Source organism: Schistocerca nitens, chromosome 8, assembly GCF_023898315.1.
Source record: "Schistocerca nitens isolate TAMUIC-IGC-003100 chromosome 8, iqSchNite1.1, whole genome shotgun sequence".
Classification (NCBI taxonomy): Eukaryota; Metazoa; Arthropoda; class Insecta; order Orthoptera; family Acrididae; genus Schistocerca; species Schistocerca nitens.
The window spans coordinates 463295153-463316780 of NC_064621.1; the positions used below are offsets into that span (position 1 = coordinate 463295153).

Here is a 21628-nt window from a genome sequence, read left to right on the forward strand (position 1 = left end):
GCAATCTCTTGCCACATATGGAATAATATTTTGGGGTTCCACAACAGGGCGCCTAAAACAAATTTTTTTGTTGCAGAAGAGGGCCATCCGAATAATAACTCACAGTCATCCACAGACACACGGCAGACCCATATTCAAAAAGCTTAGAATACTTACTATACCATCATTATACATATACAAATGTGTATTGTATGTCAGAACCCACATTGCAGATTTTCAGACAAATGCCGACTTTCATAACTACAATACCCGTAATAGCGCAGCACTCCATACTCAGCGAACAAAAAGAACGAATACACAAAGGCATGTGAGCCATGTTGGTGCAAAACTGTACAACGCACTGCCAGTCAACATCAGGCAGTTAGAAGACAATAACAAATTTAAAACAGAATTTAAAAAATTTCTATTAGATCAATGTTTTTATTCTGTAAATGACTATGTAGGTCAATAAATTTTTTCTGATGATATTTATAAAGGCAAAATGGAAAATACTCTATCTGTACCTAATCATTCATTACCTAGTCATTCATTACATTTACATACTTAAAGGACAGCTGTTGTGTGATGTAAATATATACTTAAGCAGTGTTGTGTATATAAGGACTTGCCGTTTAGGGAGGACAAAACTAAAGCCTTATGAAAAACAGACTATGCATTTAAAATAACAAGCAGGAATGTGTATAGGCTACATTAATTTCATTGTATTATTATTAACTTCATTGTATTATTTTGTTTTGTACTTTTTTATGTATATATTGTTTGTGTCCCATTTCTTTGAAATGGCTTACATGTACCCTTGACAACACCCATACAATATTTATTGTCAAATGATGGATAAATAAAATAAATAAATAAATACTGTATCCTTTTTGTGTTTAATTACTTTGTTTATGATTTATTCATCTTATTGTAGAAAATTGACAGCGTAAAGACAGCAGTGATGGAAACAGAGAATGAGAAGAACAATTTGAAAGATGAAAAACACAAATTACTAAACATATCTGATGAGTTTCAGGAAATGCAAGCATCACATAAAGAATTATTATCACGTATTAAGGTACAGTAAGTTAATAAATAAATATGTGTTTTTGTTTCAAGAGTAAATTAAGTTACATTCAGCATAAAAAGGAATAAAGAAACCCAACATCATCCAATACTTAATTGATATTGCTACCAAAAACTGATATTCATACTAAAATGGCATTTCAATATTCTCTATTTTCTGCTGTTTCAAATTATGCTGAGGTTATGGTACTGAATGTCGCCAGTATGCTATCAGCATAAAATTAAATTCAGTCTGTTCCATATATTTATAGGTTAACTGTAATCACAGTTGAAATGACTTTGTAATTTAGACTTCCCTGAATCATTTGTACAATCTGAGCCTATTAACATTGATCAGACATTACATCTAATATTACCTTATAGGTGTAAAACTGAAATTTTATGGAACTCATTATTATGCCAAAGTATTGCTTGGAACTAGAACTTATTTGGGCTCTACTTGGATCAGAATTTGGTCACTATTCCAGCTACTCACTGTGTATCTGTGTCTCATGACCCCAGTATTGAATAAAATTTTATCTTCTTCGTTACAGAATCATTACATTACACCTGGGTAGCTGCAAGGGTGGGGAGAGGGGGGGGGGGGGGGGAAGGGGTGGAGACAGAGAGTGGTGCATGAGTTACTACTTAGACCTGCTATCTGCCCCTTTTTTGGTTTTTTTTTGTAAATACTTTTTATACATTACAGAATTCTCATACACTACTAGAAATGATTGTCATTGGTTTCACTTAACTACAGCTTCACAGAACTGTAGCACAATGTCGCGGATGATGACAGTAAGAAATACTATGGCTGTAGCAGTCACTGCATATCTTATGTTTGTTTGGTAATCACACTGTTCATGAGAAATTACACCATTTCCTTTAGTGCAGCTGCACGGATGTGGACCTTAGAAGACCAGTGCTGAAACCAAACCCCAATATTTTTTCTGTTGATCCACCCTTACTGGAGTGATATGGGGTAGTCCTGATTTATGGAGACTATTCAGTTTTACAGGCAGTTCATTGGACTGGTCCCCAGAGAACATGGCCATGTTATACAGTGTATGCATGTGTTTCAATTAAAGCAAAGACTTTGTGCAAAATTGTTAGTCATTTGAAAGGTAAGCCACATTTTCTGAAATGTTGATACGCATGTTTTTATCTAGCCCATAGTCTATAGTAAGTGTAACATTGTCAGTTTTGTATGAAAGCTTTGATTTTGCTAAGGTTTCAGGAAAATCCATCTTATAAATCTTACTGTATGCGCTGATATGAAACTTCCTGGCAGATTAAAACTTTGTGCCCGACCAAGACTCGAACTCGGGACCTTTGCCTTTCGCGGGCAAGTGCTCTACCAACTGAGCTACCGAAGCACGACTCACGCCCGGTCTCACAGCTTTACTTCCGCCAGTATCTCGTCTCCTACCTTCCAAACTTTACAGAAGCTCTCGCAGAACTAGCACTCCTGAAAGAAAGGATATTGCGGAGACATGGCTTAGCCACAGCCTGGGGGATGTTTCCAGAATGAGAATTTCACTCTTCAGCGGAGTGTGCACTGATATGAAACTTCCTGGCAGATTAAAACTGTGTGCCCGACCGAGACTCGAACTCGGGACCTTTGCCTTTCGCGGGCAAGTGCTCTACCAACTCAGCTTACTGTGAATTGTTTGTTGCAATTTTTAAATGATTTTTGACTGTTTCAGGAGCATAAGTATTATGCAAAAGACGAGACTCAGAATGGCCCATGGGTAGGTCTGATTGTGCCCTCGGACGTGACTGCAGAAATGTCTTTAAGAATTTGAAACAATAATTTCAGCAAATGAAGTTCTAATTTATTACATTGTATATTTGATTATAACATAGTTTACGCACACTCTAAGAAGGGTTGGTGAGGAAGCCGTTGAGAGTAGCTGGGTTGATTGAAATTGAATGCCAGTTATCGGTACTGGTAATTATAAAATGCAATTCATTTATTGTAAGGATATAAAATTCACATTCGACTAACACTGAATGATGTGTGATTCTAATTACATGCAAAACAAACAGCTCCCAGTTTTTCTCTCATAATTCATTTATGTTTCTTTCCCTATCAGTGCTATCAGTAATCCCACCATTTACAGAATCATTTATGTACTGTACCAAAACTACCAAACTGCAGTTTTTGTAGAGTGCAACTCCAGCTGCAGCTAGTGAAGTACACTAGTGGAAAAAAAAAAAAAAAAAAAAAAAAAAAAAAAAAAAAAAAAAAAATCAATACCGTCACTGCGTGATAGCAATGGAAATGTTACCGATGATGGTGTCACTAAAGCAGAGTTACTAAATACAGTTTTCCGTAATTCCTTCACAAAAGAAGACAAAGTAAATATTCCAGAATTCGAAGCTAGAACAGCTGTTAGCATGAGTGACATAAAAGTAGTCTTCTGGTCCAGATGGTATACCAGTCAGGTTCCTTTCAGAGTATGCAGACACAATAGTGCCTTTCTTAGTAATCATATATAGCCCCTCACTTGAAGAAAGGTCTGTTCCTAAAGACTGGAAAGTAGCACAAGTCACACCAATATTCAAGACAGGAAATAGGAGTAACCCATTGAATTACAGACCCATATCACTGACCTCAATTTGCTGTAGGATTTTGGAGCATACACTGTACTCGAACATTATGAATCACCTTTACGAAAATGACTTATTGCTACATATCCAACATGGATTCAGAAAATATTGTTCTTTTGCAATGCAGCTAGCTCTGTATTCCCATGAAGTAATGAGTGTTGTCGACAAGGGATCTCAGATCGATTCCATATTCCTAGATTTCCAGAAGGCTTTTGATACCATTCCTCACAAGTGACTATTAATCAAATTGCATGCATATGGAGTATCGTCTCAGTTGTGTAACTGGATTCGTGATTTCCTCTCAGAGAAGTCACAGTTCATAGTGATAGATGGTAAATCATTAAGTGGAACAGAAGTGATATCTGGTATTCCACAAGGTAGTGTCATAGGCCCTCTACTGTTCCTGATTTACATAAATGATCTAGATGATAATCTGAGCAGCCCCCTTAGATTGTTTGCAGATGACGCTGTAATTTACCGTCTAGTAAAATCATCAGATGATCAATTCCAATTATAAAATGATCTAGAGAGAATTTCTATATGGTGCGAAAAGTGGCAATTGGCACTAAACAAAGAAAATTGTGAGGTCATCCACATGGATACTAAAAGAAATCCGATAAATTTTGGGTATACGATAAATCGCACAAATCTAAGGGCTGTCAATTCGGCTAAATACCTAGGAGCTACAATTATGAGCAACATAAATTGGAAAGACCACATAGGTAATATTATGAGGAAGGTGAAACAAAGACTGCACTTTGTTGGCGGAACACTTAGAAGATGCGACAAACCCACTAAAGAGACAGCCTACATTACACTTGTCCATCCTCTGCTGGAATACTGCTAGGCGGTAAGGGATCCTTACCATGTAGGACTGATGGAGGACATAAAAAAAGTGCAAAGAAGGGCAGCTTGTTTTGTGATATCACGCAATAGGGGTGAGAGTGTCTCTGATATGATACGCGAGTTGGGGTGGCAGTCACTGAAACAAAGGTGGTTTTCTTTGCGGTGAGATCTATTTATGAAATTTCAATCACCAACTTTCTCTTCCGAATGTGAAAATATTTGTTGACACCCACCTACATAGGGAGAAATGATCATCATAATAAAACAAGAGAAATCAGAACTCAAACGGAAAGATTTAGGTGTTCCTTTTTCTAACACACCATTCGAGAGTTAAATGGTAGAGAAGTACTATGAAAATGGTTCGATGAACTATCTGCCAGGCACTTAAGTGTGAATTGCAGAGTAACCATTTAGATGTAGATGTAGATATAGATGTAGATGTAGATGTAGTGGTTACCTTCCCTCATTTTTATTATTTGTTTCCTGCTATAATTTCTGTTGTCATATTATTCTTTTCTGGCTTGGATTTCATCCATGTGAGCAACCAGTGTTGCTCAACCTTTATTGCTGTCTTGCTGTTCTTGATTAGGAATCCTTTGCCCATTCTTTCTTTTTCTTATTTCAATTTCTTTTCTCCTGTCCCCCATTACTAGATTACATTTGAAAGCTGGGGAAATTTTCTCAGCTGTTACATACGTCTAATGCTCCACCCATCAAGTAGCTGTTGGTCATTATTTGCTTTTTATTGTTTTTGTTTGTAGTAAATATTGATGTATGTAGGACAAGGAAGTTGTTGCACTGTAGTTTATAGTCTACATCATGTTTAAGACATTTTGTGGAAGTGATTTAAACTGAGTACTTATGTTTTTTTTAAATTGGCATTTTGTATCAACAAATAACAGAAAAAGATATTTTATCAATAAATGTTGATATCTAAGCCTGCATCATATTTTGTGTTTTTGGTCCTAACAGGAGGTTACAGATGACTTGTCAACATCAACAGACAATCTGTCACAAATACAGGCTGCACACCATGAGAAGAATGAACTTCTGAGTAAAACATTGTCAGAAGTTAAAGACTTAAATCAAAAGATGAAAAATGAAACATCTTGTCTAGATGTCTTAAGACAACAGCTTCAAGAAGAATCATCATCAAGAAAAGTTCTTGAAGAGGAGGTAATGAAATGCAACACATTACTTGAAGAGAAAACGTAAGTGAAAATAACAGTTATTATTACTACATGAAATTGCAGGAAAGCTTCTGTAACAATAGAAACTTCTAAGTACTCAAATTTTAAATTCACATAAGATTAATCGCTTAAAATCTGTTGATCTTCAATTTCATTGTGATTCAGCATCCTTCTGAAATAGTGTAGTGTCCTAGAGTAGGGATTATAGGCTTTTCATCTCTACATAAATACTGCAACCTATATTCATTTGAACCTACTTTTAGTAGTCAAGGCTTGGTCTTCACTTACAATCCTCCCCCCCCCCCCTTCCCACACACATACTTTCTGCCATTACTAAATAGATAATTGTCTTATGCCTCAAGATGTGCCCCATCAACTGATCACTTGTTTTAGTCTTTTCCCTAATTCAGTTCAATACCTTTGCATTCATTCATTCTGACCACCCGTTCTTCAGCATTCAGCTCTAGCAACTGGTTTTGAAAACTTCTAGTCTCTTGTCAGAACAGCTAATAATCCACATTTCATTTCTGTTATAAGGCTAGCACTCTGGACAAATACATTTAGAAAGGACTCCCCAATATTTAAATTTATATTTGATTTTAACAAATTTATCTTGTTTGGGAATGCTTTTCTTGCTATTACCAGTCTGCATTTCAGATGTACTTTACTTTGGTCACCATTACTTATTTTATAGCAGTAATTACAAAACTCATCTATTACTTTAAGTGTCTCATATTCTAATCTAATTCCTTCAGCACCTCCTAATTTAATTTGACTATGTTACATTATCTTTGTTTTGCAGTTGTTGATGTTCATTTTACAATCTCTATTGATGTTCTATCTATTCTGTTCAACTGTTCTTCCAAGTCTGTCGCCATGTCTGACAGAATTACACTGTCATTCCCAAATTTCAAAGTTTTAGTTCCCTTTCCAAATTTCTCCTTGGTTTACCATACAATGCAGGTGTTCAAAGCCAGTGTTTACACCCTTGGTGCTTTTTTTGGTGGGTGTTGGGTTGTGGTCCAAGGCATATTTTTCTGCCTAACATTTTGTCTACCAGTGCTGAAAACATCAACAGTTGCTATAAAGACTCAGAAAGCAGTACAGGCTTGAACAAACTCAGCCAGCTGAACTGTTTATACACATCCACACAACCCTTGCTCCATGACATCAGACCAGTGCCTTAGATTGCAGAGTTCACACCAATGTTTGTTATGAAGTTTATAAGGGGAGGAGTTGGCACTGTTTGTTTTATTTATTACCAAGGCCCACAACTTCTGTAATTTCAGTTCTTTTTCTTTTCTGATGAAGTAATAAAAACCCTTTGATTTTTCTGGAAACCTTATTTGGATCCTACAATTTGGTATCAGTAGTTAACTTTCCGACATGAGTGGATGAAGACAGTAGGACCTTAATTGTTTCCTTTGATGAAGCACAAAGCAAGAAAATAACTATTTCCCCAGTGGCAAGTACTCTCTCTGATGATGATTCACAGTTAGGACAAATAACATAGTGCCATACATTATAGATACTCCTTAGTGGAAAGCAGTTAGAATAATTAATGACTCCAGGACAAATGCTTTTAAGAATAGTTTACAGAAGGTTACATGGCATGTAATTTATAATAAGCTAAATGGTAACATAAAATTTAATCTATTCTATGAGAAATTCATATCATTATTTGAAAATAGCTTTCTGCATAAGCTAATCAGAAAGGACACTAAACAGCCAAGTAAAAAAGCATGGATGCACCACACCCAACTGATATGCCAACTGGCAATACTCTCCCCTTCTACTCCCTCACCCCCCCCCCCCTCAAGATTCCAGGATATTGCACAATAATACTATGGTACCAGAGCTTTGGGCTTGTCAGGGGTACTTTTCTTCACCTGAGAAAGATGAGAAGCGTGTGCCTTCCCTCACTGGCATCAAATAACAATAATTTGACAGGACATACCAGTTCAATGACCTGAAATGTTTTTGATATCTTATCAGCTTTACTTACTCCAGTGAAGTTTTTTATCATGGCCAAATCCTCTACCTTATATGGGTTTGGCAGCTGTCGTTGATTGTATCATTTAGTTTCAACCACATGCACTCACTGGATGTTCCATTTGGTGTTCTTCCATTGTGCAAATAACTGCCTACCTGATATCTCTTCTGGCAACACATCATCTAATGACCACAGCTTGCACAATGGAGTTGCCACCTGGAATTTGAACTTAATTCCATGGGGATATTCCATTACACCTCATTCTTAGTGGTATTAAGTACTAGTGTCAGTCAAGACATGTTCCACATACACAGGATTAGGATAATAAGGTGTAGTAGTAATATGCTTGATCCCCATACCCAGACAGAAATTTTTGAAAGTATGAGACATAAACGATGATGCATTATTAGTCACCAGTATATTGACTGGACCAAACACAAAAACTTTCCTTTCAAGCCACGGATAACTGCACATGAGTTCACCTCTTTGATTGGGATAAACCAGATAAATTTTGATAATGCATTAACACAAACTAAGATATACTTATTCTCTTCATTTGTTCTCAGGAGAGGTCTGACAAAGTTGATGAACATCTTTTGGAATATTTTGTCCACCGGCCTAGATGCAAGATGGTCCCCATTTCGTATTCTGAGCCAGCATTCTCTCCGCATAAATCTGACAGGCTGTAATACAGTTTCTTATTTAAAATCCATATTTTTCCAGATAATTTTTTCCCAGATTTTACTACAAGTTTTACGTACCATCAGGTAACCCCCTGTGGGGCGGTGGTTAATTGTTGAAAAATATTGTTGCTGTACAAATGTTTGTTTGTTGAATCAGTTTCTGGCTATTAGAATGTTGTTAATGCTGTCTTTCGCCATTCTCAACACTGGCTCTCTATTTACTTTTTAGGCACCCAGAAAGTGACTTAACAAAACGTGAAGCCTGTAATTAGAGTTCCTAGTGCCCACTTCATCTGAGAATCCCATTATAGCTGCAGCTTATAGCTCTGAGGAATTAGGAGATTGTCCGGGATTTCTAATCAAAAACGATTTTCCAAAATAGTTGAGTATATTCTCAAAGTCACAAATAAAAAACACAAGTATCCCTACAACCTAACTAACAGAGCAGTTCAGAGTCTAATGCGCTGATGCAACTATAAATGTCCGAATTAAATGTTAAAAAGAATGCTCGCCATAATTTGATGAGAGTATTTCATCAAACACCACGCTAAATAGTTGGTAGAATGTCTGTCCCGCGACGGCACGTGAAAATACGACAATACGCACACTGAAGCTAGATAATGAAAATCATCCCAGAATTAACACTTCACTTGAAATGATTTCCTTGTTCTGCGCATCACGAGTAACTGAATACGGCATCCGAGGCTGTTAGTAGCAGTGATACCGATGCGACGCGACTGCCGACACAGATGGCGTGTCATTCAGCGTCTGGAGAGAACTGGGGCCTTGCTTCCTCGCGCAACGCTCTTATATATAAAGCCGCGGTGCGGACGGCTAAGGGAACGCCTGATCAAATCGGCTCTCCCGACTAGCCGCTGGGCTAGTAACGCACCACTTCAAGTTACATAATAAATTATAGCTTCTCTTGCTGATGGCCGAAGAAGCTCCTAATTGAAATGTGCATTCAGCACGCAGGTAAGTATTGATAATAAAATTTTGACGTGGCTAAGTTAAGTATTGTGGGCGAGAGAATTAATTTAATTGCACTGCACGCAGCAGATGAGCTCTGAACTGTCCCTTTTGAGATCCGCTATCGCCATAATTTTATAGGTATTCAAAAGAAACTTTTCACATCTTCATAGTCATAGCGGACCTCCAACCTATTTAAATCTAAACATCCTAGCCTTATTTACTAGCCTACTTAATCTATCTTGCTTCCTTCAGTTTTGAGACGAAAACCACAAAATCATGAATTTCCACTAAAATCTTAATTTGTGAAATCCAAAGTACTGTTTTTATTAAATCATTATGAAAGATGAATCTAAATATAAATTTTGAAGTCTCTAGCTCTTTTCTGTTGCGCCAATGGTTTTTACAGAAAAACGTCCAAATTTCGGAAATGACTTAAGTTATCGAACTGATATTTAACACACATTAATTTAGCATTATTCCTGACATGCTAGAAAAGTTTTAGGACATTTGCTTGATTCTTAAGGTATTGCACAACATTTATTACGTCAGAGCTAGTTACAACAGACTGGCTGGCACACAATGGAAACTGATGTGAATTTACTACAGCGTGAGTAGGCTGCTTCCCTACATCACCCTCTACTTAAATTTTTTGTTTATGAATGTTACAGAATGAAAAAAATATTTAATTACAAAAAGGGAAGCAAGAGTACAGTTTAACTCCCTATGAAAAATCAAAATTGAAATGTAAACATGTAGAAACATTAAAAGAAAACTGATTACCTATATTAATTATGTAAATTGTGGGCATGTTCACTGACTTTTAAATAATGTCATTACTCAAAATTTTAAGCAAAGTCAATGAAATATTTTGGCATACATATTGCCTTAGACAAACAAACACATGCAAATTGAAAAATTTTGAAAATCTTAGATCCATTAAATACATTAAATACATTTTTACATACACAAATTCAAAGAAAATAACATGATACATAAACAGATGATTATCTCTTAGCAGTCTTTTCTAAACCTGAAAGAAAAATTTACAAATAATTTTTACACACGTGGTTGTAGCCGCTTTGGCTGGTGTCCTACACTTCCATTCACAAGGGTAGAGGAGGGGAAGTTGCTATGGTGTGCGTCCTTCTCGATCACTCTAAATTACATGGGGAAAGGGGAGGGGTCACTGTGAGTTGTGTCCAAGTCACTCCACGCTTTCACGCAGCTACCAGGCTGCCATTATCTGGTTTGTCCTGTAGAACAAACAAAAAGAGTGCCTCAGACTCTGTTCACTTAATATCTAAGGGTGGGTCACAATGAAATGGGGATATATACATTTTATCCTTCAATATTTTGCTGGAACAAAGTTAACAGAATGTTTTCAATTCTACTCTTACGGTTACTTAACTGTCATAAAATCGGTCAACAATTGGCTCAAAACGCCGTTAGTCACTTACTAGAGAAAATTTTTGCTCCTAGGGCATACAATCATAAATCATATTTAATCTGAATTTATTATTTCTGGGCCAGAACACTGAACCAATGCTCAGTACGTTCCTGACAAATCTGTATTTTATTCACTTAGCTGACTCATCTTTGATTACCTTATTCTTAGAGATAGTATGAGTATGATTAGTGGTTGTTTTTCTCAGCTTCTTTGTACATGTAAGTAACTTTTGGTAATAGTACAGTTGTGAGTGTTCAAAACACACTACATTTAGTTGACTACTAAATCCACTTATTGGTCCTCTGCTGTTGTGTCAGTTCCACATCTGGAATTAGGTACTTACTTACTTTGAAGTGTATTTATGCTGAGCTAAAATAATGTTTTACGTCTGCCATTATGTTACTTATTTATTTTGCTAGTGTATGTACTTATTTAACACTCACTCTATTAATATTTAAAGCATAGGATAGCACATTTATTTCATATCTTTAGTGTATTGCAGCTGATCAGTTTGCTCACGTGGCAATCCATTTCCACTCGATCGGACGCTGAAACCTCAGGTAGTCTCTCTCGACTTACCACTAAAATGCATCAAGTAATTATGGACGTGCGTAATGCTAATTTCCTTAAACCTATAGGACACCATGAGCTGCTCTGTCTCATCTAAAATAAGGGTACCTATGGTTGCATTCACGCCTCCAACTCATAACCTCAATACGTGTAGGTGTATCCTGTCACACACTACACCAAAATAATGGCCAGCTCCAACCTTATAAATATTTCAGGGACGTGTCCTTCACGTCTCAACCACAAACACTGCTCAATTCTATTACACTGCCTTTCCTTGCTACACCAGGTGAGTTTAATCTTACAATTTATCTGCATATTTTTCCTAACACTAAGCAATCTCTTTTACTATTTCTTGGTTAGCTCTAATGCATACACTAGGTTTCACTACCACTTCAGATCCTGCTTGTACATGAATTTGTACATCTTTTTTTTTATTATTTTTTTTTTAATATTATTGTGGGACCATTTCCAATAAAACAATACTTTGTACTTACTATATTACCAGGGTACTATACATAATTGTTACTCAAATACATTTTCTTAATTACGTCATACTTCTCTGTTGTTTGTCACTATTAGGTATGTCACAGGTATTTTTCTTCACTAATCGGTGGATAGAATGGTTCCAGAACTCATGGCTTGATAGCCAGGATGGAAAATTTTCGTATTGGAAAGAAGAGGTCGAAATTTTTGTGGATAGGAAAGATGAAGAATGAGTGAGACCTGAAATGGGAAAGAAGATCTCACACAGCTGGGACTGCACAGCTGCCACACTGTGTAGAGGTTACAGAACAACCTCCTCCCTACAGCATTCATTAGTTGAATGCTAGCTTAATAGTCATAACGGAAAATTTAATTTGTTGGAAAGAAGAAGTCGAAATTTTTGTGGACAGGAAAGATGAAGATTGAGTGAGACCTGAAATGGGAAAGAAGATCTCACACAGCTGGGACTGCACAGCTGCCACACTGTGTAGAGGTTACAGAACAACCTCCTCCCTACAGCATTCATTAGCTTAATGCTGTTTTGATAACCATACCGGAAAATTTTGTTTTAAAGAAGAGGTCGAAATTTTTGGGGACAGGAAAGATGAAGAATGAGTGAGACCTGAAATGGAAAGAAGATCTCACACAGCTGGGACTGCACAGCTGCCACACTGTGTAGAGGTTACAGAACAACCTCCTCCCTACAGCATTCATTCATAACCTTTGACCACGCAACGTCGATCTGAGAATAATTTATGATGCCTTTTTAGAACCTGTATCAGTTCTTCCTTCTGATTAGCTGAAATTTTATCGATTTCCTGCAATTTAGCCTCTATTTTGTCCAAAATAATTGCTTCTTCTTCTTCTGTGTTCAGCTTACTGTTACTAAGATTAACACGTTCGTCCCAATATCTCCTATTTTTCAGAACTCGTATAGGCAGCTCCCAAGTTTCATCATCAGTTACTACATGTTTATCACTAAAAGGTACTATAATTACTCCGGTTATTGGCAAGACCATTTTTAACTGGCTTCTTTCAAAGTCAACAACACTCTGATACTTTGACAAGAAATCTATGCCAATTAAAACCTCAATACTGAGATTGTTTACAATTAAACATGGATGATCAATTAAATTACCATTAATGTTAAGGGGCAGCAAAGCTTCTTGCTTTACCGTTTTTGACACCTTGCCAGTAGCACCAATTATTCTTAGTCCTGATACACTCATTACTGTAAGCTTGTCTTTACCAGGTAATGCATCAAAGAAGGACTGAGATATTGCACTCACCTCACTTCCACTGTCTAAGAGACAACGTACATTGATACCCAACATATTCACTATTATTATAGGGTGGCTTATTCTAGGTTGTACAGGTGGTTCCTCAAATTCATCTAATAGTTCCTTTTGGATTTGTCTCCAACTAAAGTGATCGACATCTGTCTTCATTACATTTAGGTCACAGTGTGTAGGGGTTTCCTGAATTACATTTTCAGCTGCCTTTTCCAGTCGGTCTATTAATTTTAAATCGAAACACCGCATGGCTTCATTACATTTAGTTTGCTGAACATAACCCAAATTACTGTAGTCTGAGCGATTCTGCGCCTCCAGACCGGGCATAACACTAGTTACAGCTAAACCACTTTTACCATTATCGTCGGTTTCCTTCTCAAGTGACAACTGGTCACAGCTACTGGGTTCATCGACCTCCAACAGCCTACCCTCTACATTCTCACTTATCTCCTGTCCTAAATCTATTAGTACATTACCAACATCCTGCACAGGCACTTTAGATAAGAGCACATCATCTTCATCGTAAATATAAGCATGAATTTCTTCTGCTTCTTCACCTGACAATTCAGTATTTTGTAGCTCCTCCCTATCGTTACACTGCTGCGCCTTCTCTTGCTCTTCCCATTTAGATAGCGTCTCTAACACGGTATCTATCAAATACTGTGAGTGATCTAATATTTCTGTTGTATCCTTAGGTGCTACCGACTCTTCATCTACATGTTCAGTTTGAGTATTCTGACCTGTCTTACCAATTCCCTTAACTACTGGCTTAGGAAAAGTAACCGCCTGGTGAGCGCCAGTGTCTTCATAGACGGGAACTAGTTTTCCTGCCTCTGCCTACTGCTGTTTCCTTTATTTTCATTATAGTTAACTAGCATAGCATTGCTTTCCGTACTGTGGTTTACCTGCATAATTTTGTTTGGCACAACATTACTGTCATTTGGATGCCATTGTTGGTTCTGATAATTATTTTCCCAATTCCTACCTCTCTTAGGATGGCGAACACCTACTGTTCTGATGTTTACATTGCCATTTTGCTCGTTCCTAAAATTACTATTATTGTTATTGGCATTTCTGTTATTACGTGCTTGCTCCTCATTGGCCGCAACACGTTCTACACGTTCCAAATACTCAATGAAACGATCAAGATTGTCTCTAGGGGCAGATATAATTCTAGTTTGCCAATACCATGGCAGTTTGGCTTCAAGACCTAGTATTATCGTTTCAGGTTTTAATTTTTCGTCCAAATGTGACAAACGTGAAATCCATGACTTAGCAAATTCTTTAATGGATTCCTTGCCTGCATTGAAGCGTTTTCCACTCCAAAATTCTCTCAATACTTCATTTTGCTTATTACTAGACCAATATTCATTAATGAAAGCTGTTTTAAACTCTGCTAATGTTTTACACTTCAACATAACATCAGCTGACCAACGCATGGCGTCACCTGCTAAATGGCTTCTAATAAATGAGATTTTCTCTCGTTCAGACCAAGTTGGTGGAATCACATCTTCAAAATCGTTCCAGAAATCTAGCGGGTGGATATTTTTATCTGGATCGAACCGCAAGAACTGCCGACACCCGATAAAAGCGGCGTTTGCAGCTACAACTTGTTGTATACTACCATTACCAGAAGCTACTGAAGCTACTTTACTCTCAAGGTTAGCAATGTTAGTACTGATATTTTCTACTTTCATTTCCACATTATCTACTCTTTGTACAATATGAGTAGTATCAGTTTTGTTTGCATCTACGTCTGCTTGACATATATTTACTTTTATATTAACATCTTTAAATGTATCTGAGCACAGTTCAGACTCCGCCTCGATCTTTTCTGTTAACTTGTGCTTCAGCTTCGCATCTTCCATTTGGAAGTCTTTGCGAACCTCAGCAACTTCGGATTTTACTGTTTTATATATTTCAGAAAACTGTTGAGCAACCGTTTTCTTAATATCCTCATGATTGTAATCAATTTTACAATTCAAACTGTCTAGATCCTCTTTCAACTTATTGCCACCAGCCTTGAAGGTATCGTCCATTACCTCCAATCGTTTATTAAAATTAGTTTGGCTGGCCATAATCTCATACTTTAATTCAGCATTACTGCTTTTGACCTCAGTTACTTCAGATTTTAATTCAGCATTATTGGATTCTAATTTATTGCCCATTTCCTCAAACTGCATATTAAAATTTGTTTGACTGGCAGCTATTGCTTGTAATATAACATTTAAATCAACAGCCCCAGCATCTTTGGGTTGCTCACTAGCTGGCTTTTTATCACGCTCAGGTGACGAAAAACTAGCTCCAACACCAGAATCATCAAAACTAAATGAAACTTCTGATTGATTAGTCATATGTAACTTCTCCTTCTTGAACTCTACCATCTCTGATGACTGTTTCATTTTTAATTCATCAGAGAAACTATCATCCAATAAATTTACAATTTCTAATTTCTGCTGTACTACAGGGGTCTCTATTATTGAATCATTGCCCCTTTTTACACTACTGTCAGGAGACAATACTTCATATTTCACTTTAACATTACTACTTTCATGCATGTTTATACTTGAAACGTTGTCTGAATTTACAGTTCCCTCAACAGACATAGGTTCTAATTTAAGTTTAAACTCAGATTCTTTTGGCGGTTCCATCGCCGACAGTCTTTTAGTGCAGGTTAGTAAAATTTTTAACAGCTTTTCACTTAACTTAGTTCCTTCTGCACGACGTATGGTGTTGCCGGCGCGGCGTACCAGGATTACTGATGCGACGTGGCACGTTGAACCGCAGACAGCACTCCGACGGCTGTTGTGTGTTTGCGTGGCCCGTAACCACAGGCGCGGCTCCGGCTGCTGCGGCGGACGACTGCGGTACGGCAAAACTGGCTTCTCGCGATGCCGGCAGCACCGCTAGACTCAGTGCCAGCTCCGTCAATCCAGATGCGTTGTTAATCCAATTGCGTCGCCCACATGCACACGTAACACTTTCACTGTTCTATTACTCAGCTGCGTGTCACATTCCACTCGCGAATCCGAATAGTTAAAAATCACTTTCACTTAGTTGATTTCCCGGCCAATGCACCATATGTGGGGCGGCGGTTAATTGTTGAAAAATATTGTTGCTGTACAAATGTTTGTTTGTTGAATCAGTTTCTGGCTATTAGAATGTTGTTAATGCTGTCTTTCGCCGTTCTCAACACTGGCTCTCTATTTACTTTTTAGGCACCCAGAAAGTGACTTAACAAAACGTGAAGCCTGTAATTAGAGTTCCTAGTGCCCACTTCATCTGAGAATCCCATTATAGCTGCAGCTTATAGCTCTGAGGAATTAGGAGATTGTCCGGGATTTCTAATCAAAAACGATTTTCCAAAATAGTTGAGTATATTCTCAAAGTCACAAATAAAAAACACAAGTATCCCTACAACCTAACTAACAGAGCAGTTCAGAGTCTAATGCGCTGATGCAACTATAAATGTCCGAATTAAATGTTAAAAAGAATGCTCGCCATAATTTGATGAGAGTATTTCATCAAACACCACGCTAAATAGTTGGTAGAATGTCTGTCCCGCGACGGCACGTGAAAATACGACAATACGCACACTGAAGCTAGATAATGAAAATCATCCCAGAATTAACACTTCACTTGAAATGATTTCCTTGTTCCGCGCATCACGAGTAACTGAATACGGCATCCGAGGCTGTTAGTAGCAGTGATACCGATGCGACGCGACTGCCGACACAGATGGCGTGTCATTCAGCGTCTGGAGAGAACTGGGGCCTTGCTTCCTCGCGCAACGCTCTTATATATAAAGCCGCCTGATCAAATCGGCTCTCCCGACTAGCCGCTGGGCTAGTAACGCACCACTTCAAGTTACATAATAAATTATAGCTTCTCTTGCTGATGGCCGAAGAAGCTCCTAATTGAAATGTGCATTCAGCACGCAGGTAAGTATTGATAATAAAATTTTGACGTGGCTAAGTTAAGTATTGTGGGCGAGAGAATTAATTTAATTGCACTGCACGCAGCAGATGAGCTCTGAACTGTCCCTTTTGAGATCCGCTATCGCCATAATTTTATAGGTATTCAAAAGAAACTTTTCACATCTTCATAGTCATAGCGGACCTCCAACCTATTTAAATCTAAACATCCTAGCCTTATTTACTAGCCTACTTAATCTATCTTGCTTCCTTCAGTTTTGAGACGAAAACCACAAAATCATGAATTTCCACTAAAATCTTAATTTGTGAAATCCAAAGTACTGTTTTTATTAAATCATTATGAAAGATGAATCTAAATATAAATTTTGAAGTCTCTAGCTCTTTTCTGTTGCGCCAATGGTTTTTACAGAAAAACGTCCAAATTTCGGAAATGACTTAAGTTATCGAACTGATATATAACACACATTAATTTAGCATTATTCCTGACATGCTAGAAAAGTTTTAGGACATTTGCTTGATTCTTAAGGTATTGTGCAACATTTATTACGTCAGAGCTAGTTACAACAGACTGGCTGGCACACAATGGAAACTGATGTGAATTTACTACAGCGTGAGTAGGCTGCTTCCCTACACCCCCCCCCCTCCCCCTCCCTCCTGTCCCCCAGGTGACTCATGGAAATATTTAAACATGTATGGAACCAGAGCTAGAGGGACTACTATTCTAGGCTATTTATTACTGTGAGCATAACAGTATTACACTCCCTTTTTCATAATGTGTGGCTTCTGAATTTCTCTGTTCTTAACCTTATTTATAATTTCCACCAATTCGGGATCTTGTGTGTAATATTTCTCAATATTCTTAAATAACTGTGGCATACCATTTAAAATTAAATTAACTAACTGCAACTGCTCTTTGGTATTCTGGGAATCAAACATTCTTCTTAAGGTATCCATAATAATTTAGTCATTTCCCCTTATATTTTACTACATCAAAGTAAAATGCAAGTGTCTGTACTGCCCGTTGTGCTATATGCCCTGGTTTATGGGGTTTGGCCAGTACCTAACTAAACACCTGGTTGTCTGTCTCCAGTTTATAGCTGGTGTGTTCTGGATAGTATTTGAACTTCTTTAATCCATACAGTACTGCCAGAGCTTTAGTTTCATAAACAGAATATGTTGTTTTCCATTTCATTCAGCATCCATGATGCATAAGCTATGGGTTGCCTTCGCTCAGCACTTTCTTGGAGCAAAACAGCTCCCACACTCAGCATGAATGTGACAGCCTGAAAAATAAATTGGTCATTAAAATCTGGTAATGCCAAAACTGGAGGTGTACTCAGAGCTTACTTGATGCTTTCAAATGCTTGTTGTGGTTCCCCCCACTTAAATTCACAAGCCTTGCACCTTAGACTGTTTGGTGGTGCAGCCTTTCACGTGAAGTTGTCAATAAAATTTCAAAATATTTTTCATGTTGATGAAGAAAGCTTTACCATTTATGTTAGTGGGTATTGGGAATTCCAGTATGGGTTGCACTCACTGGGGATCAGTAGTCATGCCATCAGCTGACACAGTGTGCCCCAAGAACTGCATGCTACTGCATGACAGCTTTAATTTCTTGACATTCACAGTTAATCTGGCTCTCCTCAACCTTGTAAAAACTTCATTCAAATACTGTCCATGTTCCTCAGAGATAGCAGTGTAAATAACAAGATTGTCTAGATAATGGTACAGATATTTAAATTTTATGTCTCCAAAAATTTGATCCAATAATTAGATAGAACTGCTGCCCCTGTGGATAGCCCAAAGGGTACAGATTGGTATTCATGGATATTCCAATTGGTAGAAAATGTTGTTATCAGCTTAGATTCAGTAGCCAACACAGTCTGGTTATATGCTTGGTTAAGATCTAATGTGTAAATTGTGGCTCCCTTAAACCACACAAAATTGGAATGTATATCTGGCAGAGGTACTAACCTAATTATAACCTTTTTATTCAGTTCATGGTAGTCCACTACAGGTCAATATTGTCCATCAGCCATAGGTGCTAGAAATATAGGGACTACATATGGCGGCTTAGATGGCCTAACTACATTCTTTTCCAGCATCTAAGCAACACCTTGTTTAAGTATTTGCATCCAGGGAGGTAGTAACTGATGTGCTTTCTTCACTGGTGCATTGTCTGTTCACTCGATCTTGTACTCTACCAATCCATCTTCCCCAACTTGGTAGTTATAGTACTTCTGAAAAACTCGGTACACAGGTATTCAATTTACTTAGTTTGCAGATGACTCAATAAATCTCTGGGTCCCCTAACTTCATCTTCCCACACATTTATCCCCTGTTTTGTGATCTCATTAACTCTAGATGCATCCCTTTTTGCTGGCAAAATAATAAATTCCTGATTTGGTTAAATTCGGGGGGGGGGGGGGGGGGGGGATAGACCCTATCGAAAGGCAAAGGCGTACCAGCTGGCACAAAATTGCATCACTTACTACTTACATTTTGTAGAAAAATCTGATTTCAGAGTATCTGAAACCACTGAAAGAAACACAGTCTTGAACTTCATAGAACACTTCTCATAACTACCTGTAAGAATACCTAATCGAGAAATGCAATAGTGTAAAGAACCAGTAGTATTGTAACCCACTCATTTTTATGATATTTCAGTGCCTGTGTCATTCAGAAGTATGAAGCAACCTTCCTTCAGACAGGTCTGATCATCCTGCACAACCAATAACACAGAAAAACCAACTAATAAAATTTTGAGCTCCTTTAGTCCTTTCTTCTTTTTTTCCCATTGTGGATTTCTCACAAATAATTTGGAATGAGCCATAGTTTGATGTATTTCTGTTGTCTTCTAGCCACTGGTTTCTGTCTTGTCTTTCATTTGCAGCTTTGCTTTACATAGTTTTTTATTGTGTGACACTGATAACACCTCTGAATATGGTTTTCTGCTGATTCCGTTGAAGAGGCTCTACTGATTGCCTTGTGTAACATCAATGTGAGATATATTTTTTTTATTTATGAGAAGTACCCATAGTAAAAGAAATTTTTCTGTCAGTCCAGTCCATCCCATTCATATGTTTCCAATTACTGTATTTCTGCACACAGTACTTTGTCTATTACTTTAACACTATTTACATCCTGTTGTTACAGAGTTAACATTGCTTGATGAACAAGCCACTAGTATGTTGTTCTGTCTGCATACCAGCTTATGGCTATGGAAATCAGGCAATGATACATGATATGTTCTGTCTAGTGTGCTGCATGGTACCAATTGATACCAACTGCATCAGGTGCAGTATAATATTTCTGTCACCATACTGGAACAAGCTGACCTTTGTAACTCATCTTGAACATTTGAGTGGTGAAAGGATTTAATTCAGTCACAGACATCAATGAAGTATATGGCATTCACTTTTTGATCATGCATGTAAATGAAAATATAAATTGGAGATACAATGTCATTGACATACTGAAGCACACTAGTTCAACCACATTTTCAGTACAAATGATTCCACTTGAAGATGACGTAAATGTTACAGTTAACCCTTTTAGGGAAATTACAGTAGCAGAAAGGTTTAAAATTTTTTCTCAAATAATTACTAAACAGTTCTCTGCAGACAGAATCTCCACTGATTTTGAACAGAGGAATAGCCTAGGATATTCAGTTCTGTACGCTGAAAATAAAACTTGTGCCAGACAATGATTTGAATCTGGATTGCGAGCTTTTCACAACCCAAGTGAGGTGGCTCAGTGGTTTAGTCACTGGACTCATATTCAGGAGGACAGCAGTTCAAATCCCTGCTCTTCCATTCAGATTTAGTTTTCTGTAATTTCCCTAATTCTTTAAGGGGAATGCTGGGATGAAAAGTTATGACCAACTCCTTCCCTAAGCTGAGCTTGTACTGTGCCTCAAAAATCCTTGCTGTTGTTAGAACATTACATTATAATTTTCCTTCCTTTACTTTTCATGAGCTGTTACCTTAGTGATTATGCTATTGCCCAATTCAGTTTTTTTATTTTCGCTTATGTTCTCCCATGTGTTGTGTGAAAAAAGCTTCTCTGGGGGAATAGAATTTGTGGGGGACCATGGCTTACTCTGAAATAGGGATATAGATCAGTTGAATTAAATTAACTGATGTAACAGTGACATAAAATGACATCAAACACCAGACAGATGTGAAATCTGCACTGCAATGAATAGGAGGAGACTGTCAGTAAAATTGTAAATTGATTTAATGGATCTATCATCCTTTAACTTATCTTTGTGAGGAAGCATTTGAAATTCAACATTTTAGGTGCATGTGGCTCAGAATATGGATCCAGAGGTCTGGGTTTCAATACCTGATTAGTCCTAGGATTTTTATCTGTCACTTATCACTTTTTTCCCATTTGTCAGAGTTTTATGATAGTTCAGAGTCTGCATTAAATAGTAGGTCCTCCTGTAACTGGCTGCGTAAGTCAGTTCCAACGTCGAAGGAAGCAGAGGGCACACCACTTCCAATGACCAAACCTATTAAAGGTCTGTGGTCTTCAAACCAAATTTCAGTTTGGTGA

At 37.6% G+C, this 21628-nt stretch overlaps 1 protein-coding gene across 1 annotated transcript in view; it reads left to right on the forward strand.

The window, feature by feature from the left end:
- The window catches only part of LOC126198732 (uncharacterized), a 257125-nt gene that overhangs the window by 128888 nt on the left and 106609 nt on the right, over nucleotides 1-21628 (forward strand). Inside the window, exons 5-6 of the mRNA XM_049935253.1 lie at nucleotides 914-1057; nucleotides 5476-5714. Coding sequence (XP_049791210.1) covers nucleotides 914-1057; nucleotides 5476-5714 — 383 coding nt within the window. The remainder of the gene's footprint in view (nucleotides 1-913; nucleotides 1058-5475; nucleotides 5715-21628) is intronic.